Below are 13,351 nucleotides of genomic sequence, written 5' to 3'. Positions count from 1 at the left end.
CATTGATCTAACTGCCCTCAAATGCTTCCAAGTGGGCCTTTTGTCAAAATGGACCCCCAAATAAGAAAAAGTAGGAACATGCCCAAGAATCGTGCCATCAATATGAAAAGGAGGGATCCTACTCTGTGATAAACTAGAAACCATAATAAAAGATTTAGATGTATTTGTGCTGAGTCCCAGTTCGGACATTAAGGAAACAAAGGTATCTGACAATTTCTGGAGACCCCAACATGTCCTTGCCATAAGGACACAGTCTTCCATATACAAAAACACAGGGAGCCGGCGAGTCCTTGCCTTTGGAAGATCGGCAGAGGCAGCAATAAGTTTCTCATCCAAATCATTGATGTAAAAGCTGAATAGAAAAGGGGCCAACACGCAGCCCTGCCTAGCACCCCTCTGATCTTAATCAGGAGGGTACATTCCCCGTCAGGGCCAAAATGAATACTGCCCTCTGCACCCAGATGCAGCTAGGCAAGAAGGTGAATAATTTGAGGATTGGCACCCTTGAATGATATCATATTCCACAGTTTGGTCCTGACTACATTCTCAAAGGGTACACTTAGGTCCATGAAGGCCAAGAAGAGACCTTTTTTGACTCGGACATATTTGGACATAATTAGGTAGAGGTTCAAATACTGATCAACAATACTCAGACTGGACCTAAAGCCCTATTCAACTGGGGTTAAGATGTTCTTCTCATGAACCCAACGTTCAAGCTTGTCCAGCAATACCCTGTCCAAACTTTTGGCTGTGGCATCTATCAAATATATGGATTTAGGAGGGCCAACTAGGAACTTACAGGTGAATAGTCTTGCCAATAAGGGTTCCTAAAATGTCAGATTGCCCTTACACATAACGGCTAGAATGCCGTCTGGCCTGGGTACCTTGTTGGATGGGCACCTATTTATTGCTGAGGTAACATCCTTACCCGTGAAAGTTAAACTCTTGCTACCACCCATGCTACTTGTTGCGCCCTCAATGGAAAAAAAAGGGTCAGTTGTATCATTTGAGCCATATAGCGTGGTAAAGTGACTGACCCAAGTGGTTTCAGTGATGTTTGTATCAATGGACCAAGATGGATTTAGGGAAAAAGGGGCATTGACTATTTTTTTTTTAAAAAGCAGAGTCATTACTGACAGATGCAGAAATCAACTGTTCTCGGGCCTCACTACTACTTACATTTTCCTGTTGTTTATGGTTGCTTTGCAAAGTTTCCTGCATCTCCTAATTTCATCCTGATCTCTCTGGAACATTGTTATTCCTTTAATGAGGCTGGAGTGGACCTGGGAGCAGGATTTATCAAACCACCTGTTTGGTTTTGGAGCCTGCCGACGTTTAGAAGCTGTTAGATAGGAGGATACCTGCTTGCATAGATCAGCATACGCTCCTATGACTTAATCGGGGTCGGAGTCCTAATTACAACAGATATCAAACTGGCCCCATTTTGCTAGCCTGAGTTGGTTGAAAAAGGCATCTGGCTCCTCACCCTACCATCTCCTCCAGTCACCCCGCCACCATTTTTGGTATAGATAATCAGCCCGGACAGTGTATACTGTGTTTTAGGTAGACCTACACGTAGGCTAAGGGCCACGGTGTTATGATCACTCGTAATGGTTGGCATAATCTGAAACCTGCCCACCTTCCCCACCCAGGTCTTTGGCAGTGCCACCAAGTCAATCATAGTCCCATTACCTCTCCCAGTGTACATTGTCCAGCTCCGAACCTTGTTGGGAACCAAAGCAATAGTAAGAATTAAATCTTAGATGCATTAATTAATGGCAGCCACTATTTCTCAGCATGCGCCGTAATACGTAGAAAGCGCCCTCTAACTTGGCAAACCAGTCAGTCGACCTCCTCAAGGGTATCAAAGCAGTTAAATGTTGGAATAGAATAAGACCTGCTGGCACCATATCCAGGACCATACCTGTGAGGAGAATTAGCACTTTTGGACTGAAAGGGACCTGCAAAATTCCTTGTGTGGATCCTGGATAGCCCGTAGGTCTATTAAGGATAAACTCCCCCAAATTGCAATTACAAAAATTCATGAAGATTATGAAAAATGTATGTTCCTTTTTGCAGTGTGCCTCACCCAAGGCACCCTACATACGTAAATTATGTTGGCCAGCCAATTGAGTAATGTTCAGGGGCCACACCCGTCCAGGTGAGACAGGACAGAGGCCAGTAGTGTGAGTAGTAGGGGGTAATAGGAATAGTATGGCATGACTTAACAGGCCCCTTGGATGCAGCCTTATCCACCCTTGAGGGTTGACTCTGAATGGTCCAGTTCGGATATAAGGAGTTTTGAGCTTGGTGGTGGTCAGCATTAATCCGAGCCAGCAGGGCTTTCAGGTAGTTATCGATACTTTGTAAGGCCCCAGTCACAGGGAATACAAGATTTGTAAGGAAGCTTTCCTGTTGCCTGAGAGGACCAATAGTAATGACACCACCAGAGTCCCCAGACAGAGCTTCAATCCATTTTTTTAGTAGCAATAGTGCCCCCCCTACTCATCGCTGCCACCGCCGCCTGGCATTTTTTTACTCCACACTTAGGCACAGGGTGCGAACTACACTTTTTCTTTTTGGTAGGTGGAGAGGAAACCTTCTCAGCGTTCAAGTGGTTATCAATAAGAGGATGGGCATCTTTGCAGACTGTAATGGTATCAAAATCCCCTACAACTGCTGGAGTTAGATTCCATTGAGGGGAAGAACTTGTATCTATAACTTGTTCTATGGCTTGTTCAAGGGAGTTGGTACTTCGGTCAATAGTGAAGGTTAATAATAAGAATCTATTGGTTGCCCACGACCTCTCTGTCACACACTCAATTTCTGAGTCAGTGGCCGTCATGGCAGTAGTGGCAAGAAATTGGTAATAGCCTTAACACCCGCTGGACAGTCCCAGAACCCACCACAGAGGTTGCTTTCTGCTTACTCATTCCTCTTAGCAGGGCAAAATCAATAGGATGACCTTGAGCTTTGATGGGCCATGATCGTTGAGCTTCAAGGGGTGGCCCAGCCTGGCCTCCTCTGGCTACTGATGGGTGCAAATGGGCCCGGGCATGCCCATGCGCGTCTTGTGCTGCAGGAGTGGTGCAGACTTGAGGAGCACCTCCTGGGCCAATCAGAGCAGCCTGGCCTGCCTTCTGGCGTTAAGCTGCCACTCTGAGCTCTGGTCACAGTCATCCGCCCAGCAGTGACCTCCACCAGGCAAACAGTATTCTCACGTGTAATTAGAAATATTGTGTAGACTTGAGGGAAGGGGGAACTTTACCTCGACCCTATCTCTAAACTAGACAGAGTTTACTAAAAAGGTAGGTGCTATTGACCAGGTTTTCAGGCTGTATATAATTTCGGAAACATTTGTCAAACTAAAGGTAGTTTCTATCTACGTCATATTAGTGGATCGTCATTTCACATTCAACAATGTTTCAGGCATCTATTATGAGACTGTCTTCGAGAGTTGGGTGCCCTCCTGGATTTGCTAAACATTCTGATGTCCCCCATGAATGCCCAACTCACCACCCCACCACACCAATTTCATCTTTTATATACATAATATGGTTGGGAAAGTTTGTCAGTGCATCAATGATTTTCCGTGGTGGCACCAAGATGTCATCTTTTTTGTGCACAGATGGTACCCTTCTGGATTTCAGATGTCTTATTGATCTACAGTTCCTTTTAGACAAATTTGTTGATTTTCGCAACAAAAAGGGGCTAATAATTAACACAGACGAAACAAAATGAATGATGTTTAGACACACAAAGGTGTGAGAAACAACTTCACACTGAATAATTAGAGGTACTAACAAGTGGATGTGTTTCCTTATTTAGAGATTAATCTTTCGACACATACGAAGTAGACACCATGGGGCTGATTTAAGAGCCCCTAGCACCGCCTGGCGCCACATTAGCGCCATTTTATTTTTACACTAATGTGGCCCAACAAGGCCAAAATCGAGGCACCAGATTTACAAAGTGGCGGGCATTGCCTCACTTTGTAACCCTTTGCGCTATAGTATGCCTGTGCCTGGCATAATGTATGCAAAGGGGGCGTTCCCTATTAGGGGGGGCGAAAAAATGGTGCAAAGAAATCGAAAAGATTTTTTGTGTCATTTATTTCGGCACTTTTAACACCTGCTCAGAGCAGCCGTTTAAAGGAGGCACACCATTGTTTTCAATGGGCTTTGAAGGATTAGCATCAACATTTTTGACGCAAGTCATACAAAGCTCTGAACTAGTGTCAACAAATTTGACGCTAGTTCCCCCAACTACAGCCATGGTGTGCTGTATCTTAGATAAAGCGCACACATGGTGGCGTTCGACGGCTGCTATGGGAAGGTGGCACTGAAATCAGGCCCCATGTCTCTAGAATGAGAATTAGGTGGGCGAAAAGGCCGGGGGCCACAGCCGCCTTTGTTACAGAAAATGGAGGGCAATTTATATCACCTGCCCTGGAAGTGTGCAAGGCACAGTGTCAGAGCGCTGCCCTATACGGTGCAGAACTTTGGTGCCATTTGAACTTGGCAGACGTGGGTATATGTGTGAATGGGTTTTTGAAGATTCTATTGAGGCTTCCACCCAGTACACTATCTCTCCCTTTGTATTTAGAAACAGGAATTACAGCTATTGTTTCCTGCACTAAACTCAGACCCATTTTGGAATAGCTAAAAGCCTGGGGCACCACGGAACTTACTCACCTTCAAGCAGCTGTCTGATGCTGAGATGCTCTGGGCTTCCCAAATAGGACAACCTAGGGTGAATTGGGTGTGTCAAGGATACATTGGGGGAAATAGGTCTTACACAACATTTGGGCCAACGTAACACAATCACATGTGACAGTTCCTTAACTGCAAAATTAGCATGGTCCAGTTCATGTTATGGTAGATTGGCCAATGAGGGCTTTCTGACTGCACAGGTGCTCAAGTGTGATTCTGGTTTTAGCTAAAACTCGTTGATTAAAATTTAGGACTTGTATCTTGCCTCTACTATTTCATATCAAAACTGGGCACTTCTCTTTTTCAATCCCCTTGTTGTCAAATTTGTACTGATGTTTCTTTTTATTCTTTTGCGCAGCATATACTGCCCCAAGACATAAATGTCTGTATCCAAAATTTAAAAACTGGCCTGGCAACAATGATATTTCCCATATATAGTGAAATGGCGACCGTTGTGGCCGGCTACCTTCTCACTGGTTCGGTTGCCGAGGTTCGGCTGTCTTGCTTGTGATGATTATTACTGTTTCATCCTTTTAAATTTAGTTTTTTCATCATTTGCTTTGGTGTTTTAAGGGGAAATTAATGCTTTATTTGTACAATACAATAAAATGGTGTATTTTGCAAGTTGCAAAAATATTTTGAATTGATTTGTACAAAGACTGTCACCTCAGTTTACAAATTCTGTTTGCAGTCTTCTACTTGCCCCCCCTAAGTTCTTTGATTGGTGATGTTACATCCTTGGAGCTGATTACAAGTGGAAAATATGATTTGAATTGATTTGTAGTGAGGCCTGCACCTTGCCTTACTGTTGGTGTATTTGGTCCTTCTTTGGGGCCTCATATCATACTAACGAACGAAGGTTTGGGGATGCCCCATATTAGTTTTACCATAAATTGAGACTAATTTAATGTGTGCCCACTTAACAGAGCGTTACAGGGTTTTTACCCTGTTACTGATAGCCTTACTGAGGAAGATATAAATAAATTTTAATGATTACACAAAGGATGAACAGTCAAGTGATTTGTCAAGCGATGTCACTTCCTATGGTGCCATTTCCCTTGATGCAGCTATGTGTGATGCGATGTAAAGTATATGCAAAGTAGAGGAAATTATTTTCCTGTTTCTGGCTCGCACCCCAAAAATCCTATGATCCGTCCTGCTTGCTTCACTTATTTGGAAAAACACTATAAAATGTTATCTGTTCAAACACAGAAACCAGGGGGCAGATTTCTAAAGCAGTTTCGACTGAGGAGGGAATTAAATAGTGTGTTCAAGTGTCCTGTGCAGTTGGAATGAAATTTTGATGCGGTGAAAGACGTGGCACTATGTCATTTAATAATTGCTTCTCTTATTTTTTTGGGCTCCGGCACAGGTTCTCTTCAAGCTGCTGATTGGGGCAGTGAAGCTGGGGGAGGCGTCTGCCTTCCTGACGATGCTTGGGGTACTTAATGCAGTCTTCCTGTCCTGGGTTCCTGTTCTCCTCCACTTCACGCATGTGGAAACCTGGTCGCTGGACCGCCATGTGCCCTGGGACCAACTCTGCGGCGTCTCTGCCCTCTTCTTCGGTAGGGAGTGATAACAGCACCGGCAGGCACTGGGAGTGAACTCTGGCCCAGCCAGGTGGGGTTATAGCAAAGGGTGGAGGGATTTATCTGAAACACAGGCGATTACCGTTTGGGGGTACACCTTCCAGCTGCAGAGCACACAGGAGAAGTGGGGTGCCCAAACTAAACAAGATTGGGGTTTTGTTTAGTTATATTGGGCCAAGGGAGGCCATTGTAAAGTGGATATCCTTCCGACAGAATGTCAGAAAAATTTCAGCCAAATAGTGCCCATTTCCAGAGCCAGGTCCAGAGGACACATGACAGAAACCTAAACACCAGTGCTTGGACTAGACTATGTAATAGAAAGGGGGTGTTGATGTATCAGGTTTAAAGAAAACATTAATGGATGAGAAGCCCATGTGTCAGAGAACCAGGAGGCATTGGGAAGATAAGTATTCCTTTACCATAACAAAAGGACCATTAGAAGGCCAAATGTCACCAGTGTCGTAATGTTTCTCTTCTGGGTACTCCCCTGACAAAACACATTCCTAGTATTTGCCTGCTCCGCTCTTGCAAATTCCTGGCTTTGGACTAGTTCTGCTCATCCACAACCGTAATCTACTCCTGTTCTGCCACAGCTCAGTATAAACACTCATAATAATTATCTACCTCAGTTATTCAAATTAGAATCCACACAGTTTTTAGCCATCCCTGAATGTAAAAAAAAATAAGATAGCTGACCAGACCAGCAGACAATGTGATTATATGCCTGAGGAAGGAGAAGACATTTCAAACTATTGAGCTCTATTCACAAACACTTTTTTCTGCGAGTGCATTTTACTCCTGGAAATTCCTGACTAGGGGGCAGATGTAAGATGCCTATGGACCACTGCCTACTCTGAAAAAAACCGAAACAAAAAGGTTTCGGTATTTTTTCTATTTGCAGCTCGTTTTCCTTTAAGGAAAACGGGCTGCAAAGAGAAAAAAAAAAAGTGCTTTATTGCAAAGCAGTCACGGACATGGAGGTCTGCTGTCTCCAGCAGGCCACCATCCCCGTGAGTGCCTAGACTCGCTATGGGGCCGCAAACTGCGACCCACCTCATAAATATTTATGAGGTGGGTCTTTGTGACCCCATAGCGAGTCGCAGAAGGTGTCTGAGACACCTTTCTGCACAACATTTTGCGAGGTGCAAATTGCGAGTCGCTGGGACTCGCAATTTGCACCTCGCAAAATGTTTTCTACCTACATCTGGCCCTAGGTCACTTACGTTAGCAGCAAGCCAAAGCTACTGCATGGATGTCAATGTGGCTTTCCTTTGTTACCACTGGTCTCAAAACTCACGAAGGAACTGGCAGGAGCTGCAGTAAAACATACCTCTAACAGTCCTGCTTATGCTCTGTATTTTCCACTCTTTTTCCTTTCCCGAAGTCTCTTAACAGAGACTTGAGAAAGGAAAGAAACTCTTCTTGGGCTATGGGTGAGCCATGAGTCAAGCCTTTGATATTGTCTTTGTCAAAGGGCATGTGATATCACTTCTGCTACACAATGCATGTAGATGAATCTACATCCATGAACTACTCATAGAAGATCTTGGTGGTTTAAATCTGATATGCCAGATGGTGGTAATGGAGGTTTCACCATAAATTATGATGAACTCCTGCTGCCACCCTTTGTGTTACCCGCCCACTTACAATGATGGGAGAAGGCTGAATTAATAGTAAAGCTTCAATAGTAGAGCTTATTGGGCTCCGGTTGCAGTGGGAACGCCACCAAAAATATCATCACCATTTATGGTTGCTCCACCTCTGTAGAAGATTGGCACATAACGCATGCCAGTCTTCCACAGAGTATTCTGTAAGAACCAATCACATGCGGGAGATACATATCCAGTACCCACAGTTGTTGACCGTAATTCCACTATGTCCAATGAGCATAGGGGAATTGCTGTATTGCTGTTTCAAAGACACCCCCACCTTACACTGGTTCTTGAACTGCAGGAGAAGCCAACTCGAGAGCAATAAGTCCACCCTCAACACAGGTATTTGTAAATAGAGTGGCTCTTTCTCTGATCACGTGGCCATGATAGAACGTCCACACATTGGGTGGGACGCCTGGCCACTATTCTTTAAATGAAGTCTAAGGCAACCATAGACCTGGATGAATCTAAAGTGAAATAATTGATAGGGAGTGCCTTAATGTGGATAATGTATTATTAGGCCAAGGTGTATTATTATTAATGTATTATTATCCTTCCCTCTTTTGGGTGAACATTCCCCAGCACATACCTAGTCCTGGCTCATGGGTAGCATTGTACGTCACTAGACTGTGATAGTTTTTGCATGTGCACATCATGTTTTAAGTATGAGCTACCCAACACATACCCAGTGTATACCTGGTCTTCCCTAACAAATCTGCTAGAAGTGTCAGGTCTTCTCTAGAACATCCTTCATCAAAGTAAGCTATACCCTTGCTCTCTCTTTGTCCAAGCCACTCTCATGCACCCTAAATCTAAGCAGCCTCTGTTGCCTTCATCCTAGTAGATGCACCTCACATTTCTTTTGTTTTCATTGCAGTGTTTAATGCCCTTGTCAACTTCGGCGCAGTGTTTACCTATTCCACCATGCTGTCTATTGGGGTCTTCCTGAGCGTGGCAGCGAGTACTGGTAAGAAGAGGCTACAGGCCTTGAAGGACAAGGTATAGAGGGGTTGATGTTGCCATCCAATCACAAATAATCCAATCAATCCACGGGTCATGGGGGCCAAGGCACACAGGGGGCTGATGTGACCATCCGAACATAATCACTGTCAGTGCACATGATTTGGTACCCACGTCACCCCATCCAATTCCAATCAACTCACTAAGAAGTGAAAACCTGGCTGTCCATTCACCCTAACCCCTGTCACTGTGTGCGAAGCCAGACCAGTTTTACTTATTCAACATCCGTTAAGGGAGCTGGAGGACAGCCCCTCTAATCTATATACAGATATTGGGAGGTTACGTTTCACCAATGTGTTGCCTAAAGGCTGGAAATGGAAGGCAAGAGCCATCCCTATCATCTAGTTCTAAGGTTTGTCGTGGGGAGGCAAAAGTCACCCTCTACTCAATCCCAAAGACAGTCTTGGGGAAGATAAGGCGAGGCTTTCTAGTCATCCAGCAACTGTAGTAGAAAGAGAAAACTGACCCTCTACATAGCTAATATCAGCTGCTGTCACTGCATACTCAGAATATTTTGTGACATTTTTTTAAAAGGACCTGGCTCTTCATTTCCTTTTTCCATAGCCTCCCAAATATTTGGATTTTGATTTTCATGTATTGTGATTACTACAAACCAAACCAAAAAATGCTAAGAGGAAGTGGAGGTCTCTTGCTCTCTTTAGCCATGTGCTATTCACATCATATATCTGTCAAACAGAAGTACATTCCACTCTCTCCACGGATAAGGAATCCTTGCCTCTCATAGGTACTCGCAAACATTTGCCAGGGGGCCAAAAAGTTTGGCATGTCATGTGACCAATGGCCGCATTGATGTCAGAAGGGTTGCCTGTGCTGGCCATATATAAAAGCGTCCCAGGCCACTCAGGCGATGAACATAACTGACTTGCCTCTTAGTTCACTATTTGTATTGTTGCGAGGGTTGGGGGAAGCATGAATGTTTCTAAATTCACGTTTGCAAACTATCACGTTAAAAAAATACCTCTCAGTGCACTGATGTAGTAAGGTGAAACGCTTTTGCATGTTAAAGAAATGCACTTCTTTAGGTTTTTGTAGAGACTTTCACGTTTGTTGCAAGATGTCTTAAAAAACAATGTGTTCCTAAAGTTATGTTGTGGCAGGACATCTTCTTTATGTCTTTTATTTTACATTAGTTAATAAGTTGCTTTAGTTGGAAATACATGCTTGCCCCTTTAATTAACATGTTTCAGAATATTACTGCTCCCTCCGGTAAACGGGGGCCAGTGCTGTTGTTCGCCAAGGGGCGCACGTAGAGCTCAGGAGGACCGGATGCGGCCCCCGGGCCGTACTTTGAGTATCTACTTCCTAGGTGAAAACCCGTCCTCACCCAATCCAAATGGCTGTTACTGAAAAGTGAAGCACTTCCTCTGTGTTCATCAGAACCCAATGGGAACTGAATACCTGCTCTTCCTCCTCCCTTTCCAATCCTTATACTTGTCTCCTCCCAAATTCCAAATGTCGCTTCTTTGCCCTACACTTCACATAATACTGAAATGGTTCTCTTCTTTCCGCTTTTTTTCCTCAGCTCTTGATTTTCACACCAGTGGTGCAGTAGTCTTCACTGGCACCCGCTTGGCAGCGTCTGCAGCCATTGGCGCTGGGTTCCTACTCCTACTTCTGCCCGAAGACTGGGACGAGGTCACTGTGCAGCTTTTTACCAGCTGGCGAGAAAAGAAGCGGGAGGAAGGAATTGATGAGAGCCCGGACAGCGGGATGCAGTTCAGGACTAAGAACAGCATCTCTGGACTCTCCATGAGCACCGCGCCTTGATCTCTGTACCATATGAATTTGGATGCCCATATAACACCACTGAAACGTAACCCAGCAAGGGCAGAACCACAGAGTGCTGCTGCTCCACCTAGTGAAATTGTTTTGCCTTTTGAGGGCATATGGTGATAAAAAAATATATAATTTGTCAGTCCTTTGGGTGTAAAATGGCCCCGCCGCCAGGGGGAGCATCAAGGTTGCTGCCTTATCAGGGTTATTGAAGTGTCACCTTTTCAACATTCTACATGTGGGCTGGGAAATTCTAGTGATGAGAGGGAAATAAAGACATTTCGGCGTTAACAGGGAAGTGGGAGTTCCCCATATGGCATCATGTTAGCCAAAGAAGCCTGAGAGAGAAGGTACTGAGCAAAGGGTGCTGTGAGAAGGAAACCACATAGCAAATGATGTCTTAGAAGTATACGCAACATGCCATCACTCATCACCAGTTTAGAGGCTTCAAACAGATTATGACCGCATGGCAATACTAATGAAGGTGGTGAGAGGGTCAGTGGTCACGTGATTGCTCAGGATGGTCAGTTTTCATTGCACTTAGGTATTAGAGAAACTGATTGTGGGACAATCCATCTTGGGCCAATACTCCACACCTAGGGAATGTTATCAGTATCGATATTGTGTCCGTGGAACCACAAGCTAAGGCCCACCTACTGCAACGGCTGGCTTTGTCTCTCTTTACTAATCTAATTCAACAATATTAGCCTTAAATCCTGGGCCAGTTCCTTTTGCGGTGGGAAGAGGTGACCAGAGAATCTAAATATGTCCCAGGTGGTTTCTGTTGAAAGATCAAATATTAGAAAAGATGTCCTGCCCTACTCAGGAAAAGTGATCCTCGTGCCTAAACCCCTCAGAACTAGGGAGGATGGCCTGAGTTTCCTTATACTATGCATCCTTGACTTAGGGAGGGCTCTAAAGCAGTAGAAAAGTTACTTTAAAAGAAACATGTAATCAATGCCGCCACCTGACATAATCTCCAAAGATTTACAAAGCTTGGTCACCGGCCTCCTCTATTTGGACTAAATAACAAATCGGGCACTGTTTTTTACAAACCAATGCTGAATTTTGCAGACTGTAAGGAATTTACTTTTAAAATATTTTTTTTTTTTCGAAAACACTTCACATCATAGACAATCTGCCTGATTTTCACTGAATGTGTGTTGCTATTCATAAATTCTAACACTTAGGGGCATATTTATACTCTGTTTGCGCCGGATTTGCGTCGTTTTTTTTTACGCAAATCCGACGCAAAGCTAACTCCATATTTATACTTTGACGCTAGACCCGTCTAGCGTCAAAATTCTTGGAGTTTGCGTCATTTTTTAGCGTGGACACCTACCTTGCGTTAATGAGATGCAGGGTAGGCGTTTCCACGCTAAAAATGACTCTAAGGCCTTTGCGCCTTATTTAAACTCCTGTGCAAAAATGACGCACGGGAGGGGGCTGGCCTTAAAAAATTACGCGCAGCCGCATTTGCGTCATTTTTTAACGCCTGGTCAGGGCAGGCGTTAAGGGATCTGTGGGCTCGGAAGGAGCCCAGAGGTGCCCTCCCATGCCCCCAGGGGCACCCCCTGCCACCCTCACCCACCCCTGGAGGACACCCATGGATGGGGGGACCCATCTCAGGTAAGTAGAGGTAAGTATTTTATTTTTTATTTTTAAGTGGCATAGGGGGGCCTAACTAGGGGCCCCTACATGCCACTGTGCCCAATGGCCATGCCCAGGGGACAAAAGTCCCCTGGGCATGGCCATTGGGCAGTGGGGCATGACTCCTGTCTTTGCTAAGACAGGAGTCATTTCCATGGTGGTTGTGCGTCATAAAATGACGCGAGTCAGGTTAGCGTCAAAATTTTGGACTCTAACCTGACTTGCACCATTTTTTGACGCACAACCCCCATTATTCCCTGCGCCAGCGCTGCCCGGTTCGCGTCATTTTTTTTACGCTCACCAGGCAGCAGCGCCGGCTAGCGTCATTCCATAAATATGACGCCCGGCTGGCGCGTTGGAATGGGGTTAGCCCGCGTTAAATTTTTTTGACGCAAAACTGCGTTAGCACAGTTTTGCATCAAAAAGTATAAATATGGCCCTTGGTGCTCACTTTCTTAAGGGCGGTAGACTCTCAAATACAATGAAAAGCTGAAACTAGTCCCTTCCTCCACCATAGAACAGCAGGAGCCAGGCTCTTTAACCAGGATAGAGTTTACGACCCTGACTAGGACTCGTTCTACGATAAGGAAGTTCTAGCTTATTGACCTGTATAGGATGTTGAGCACTGCATGCCAACGTTTAGGAAGAGTGAACAAACATAAATTTGATCACGCGTCATAAAAGGCAAGACCAGTGTACACCAATCCTCATGCCTATGCATCCTGTTGCAAGAAAACCATGTGCAAAACCTATTGAATTTTAGCCCAAGACTTCAAATATATGGAACAAACGTGGATATGTCCATTCTTATGGAAAGTGCAGGGTAACCTTTACTTATATGTGGTAAATGAAAAAAATATCAAAGGGACGTTATGGTTCTTGCCGAAGATGTTATATCTGCATAATGAATAAAAGTTACACATTCTTTGAAACT

At 44.6% G+C, this 13,351-nt stretch overlaps 1 protein-coding gene across 3 annotated transcripts in view; it reads left to right on the top strand.

Annotated features, from left to right (window-relative positions):
* LOC138259916 (solute carrier family 35 member F3-like) overlaps positions 1 to 13,351 on the top strand; it is a 177,314-nt gene extending 163,963 nt beyond the window's left edge. For all 3 annotated transcript variants that reach the window (XM_069207898.1, XM_069207897.1, XM_069207899.1), the window contains 3 exons: positions 6,085 to 6,277; positions 8,831 to 8,920; positions 10,517 to 13,351. In XM_069207898.1, the coding sequence (XP_069063999.1) occupies positions 6,085 to 6,277; positions 8,831 to 8,920; positions 10,517 to 10,761 (528 nt within the window). In that variant the 3' untranslated portion in view covers positions 10,762 to 13,351. The remainder of the gene's footprint in view (positions 1 to 6,084; positions 6,278 to 8,830; positions 8,921 to 10,516) is intronic.

The sequence above is a fragment of the Pleurodeles waltl genome, chromosome 9 (genome assembly GCF_031143425.1).
Source record: "Pleurodeles waltl isolate 20211129_DDA chromosome 9, aPleWal1.hap1.20221129, whole genome shotgun sequence".
NCBI lineage: Eukaryota > Metazoa > Chordata > Amphibia > Caudata > Salamandridae > Pleurodeles > Pleurodeles waltl.
This window is presented reverse-complemented; position numbering and strand designations above follow the sequence as displayed.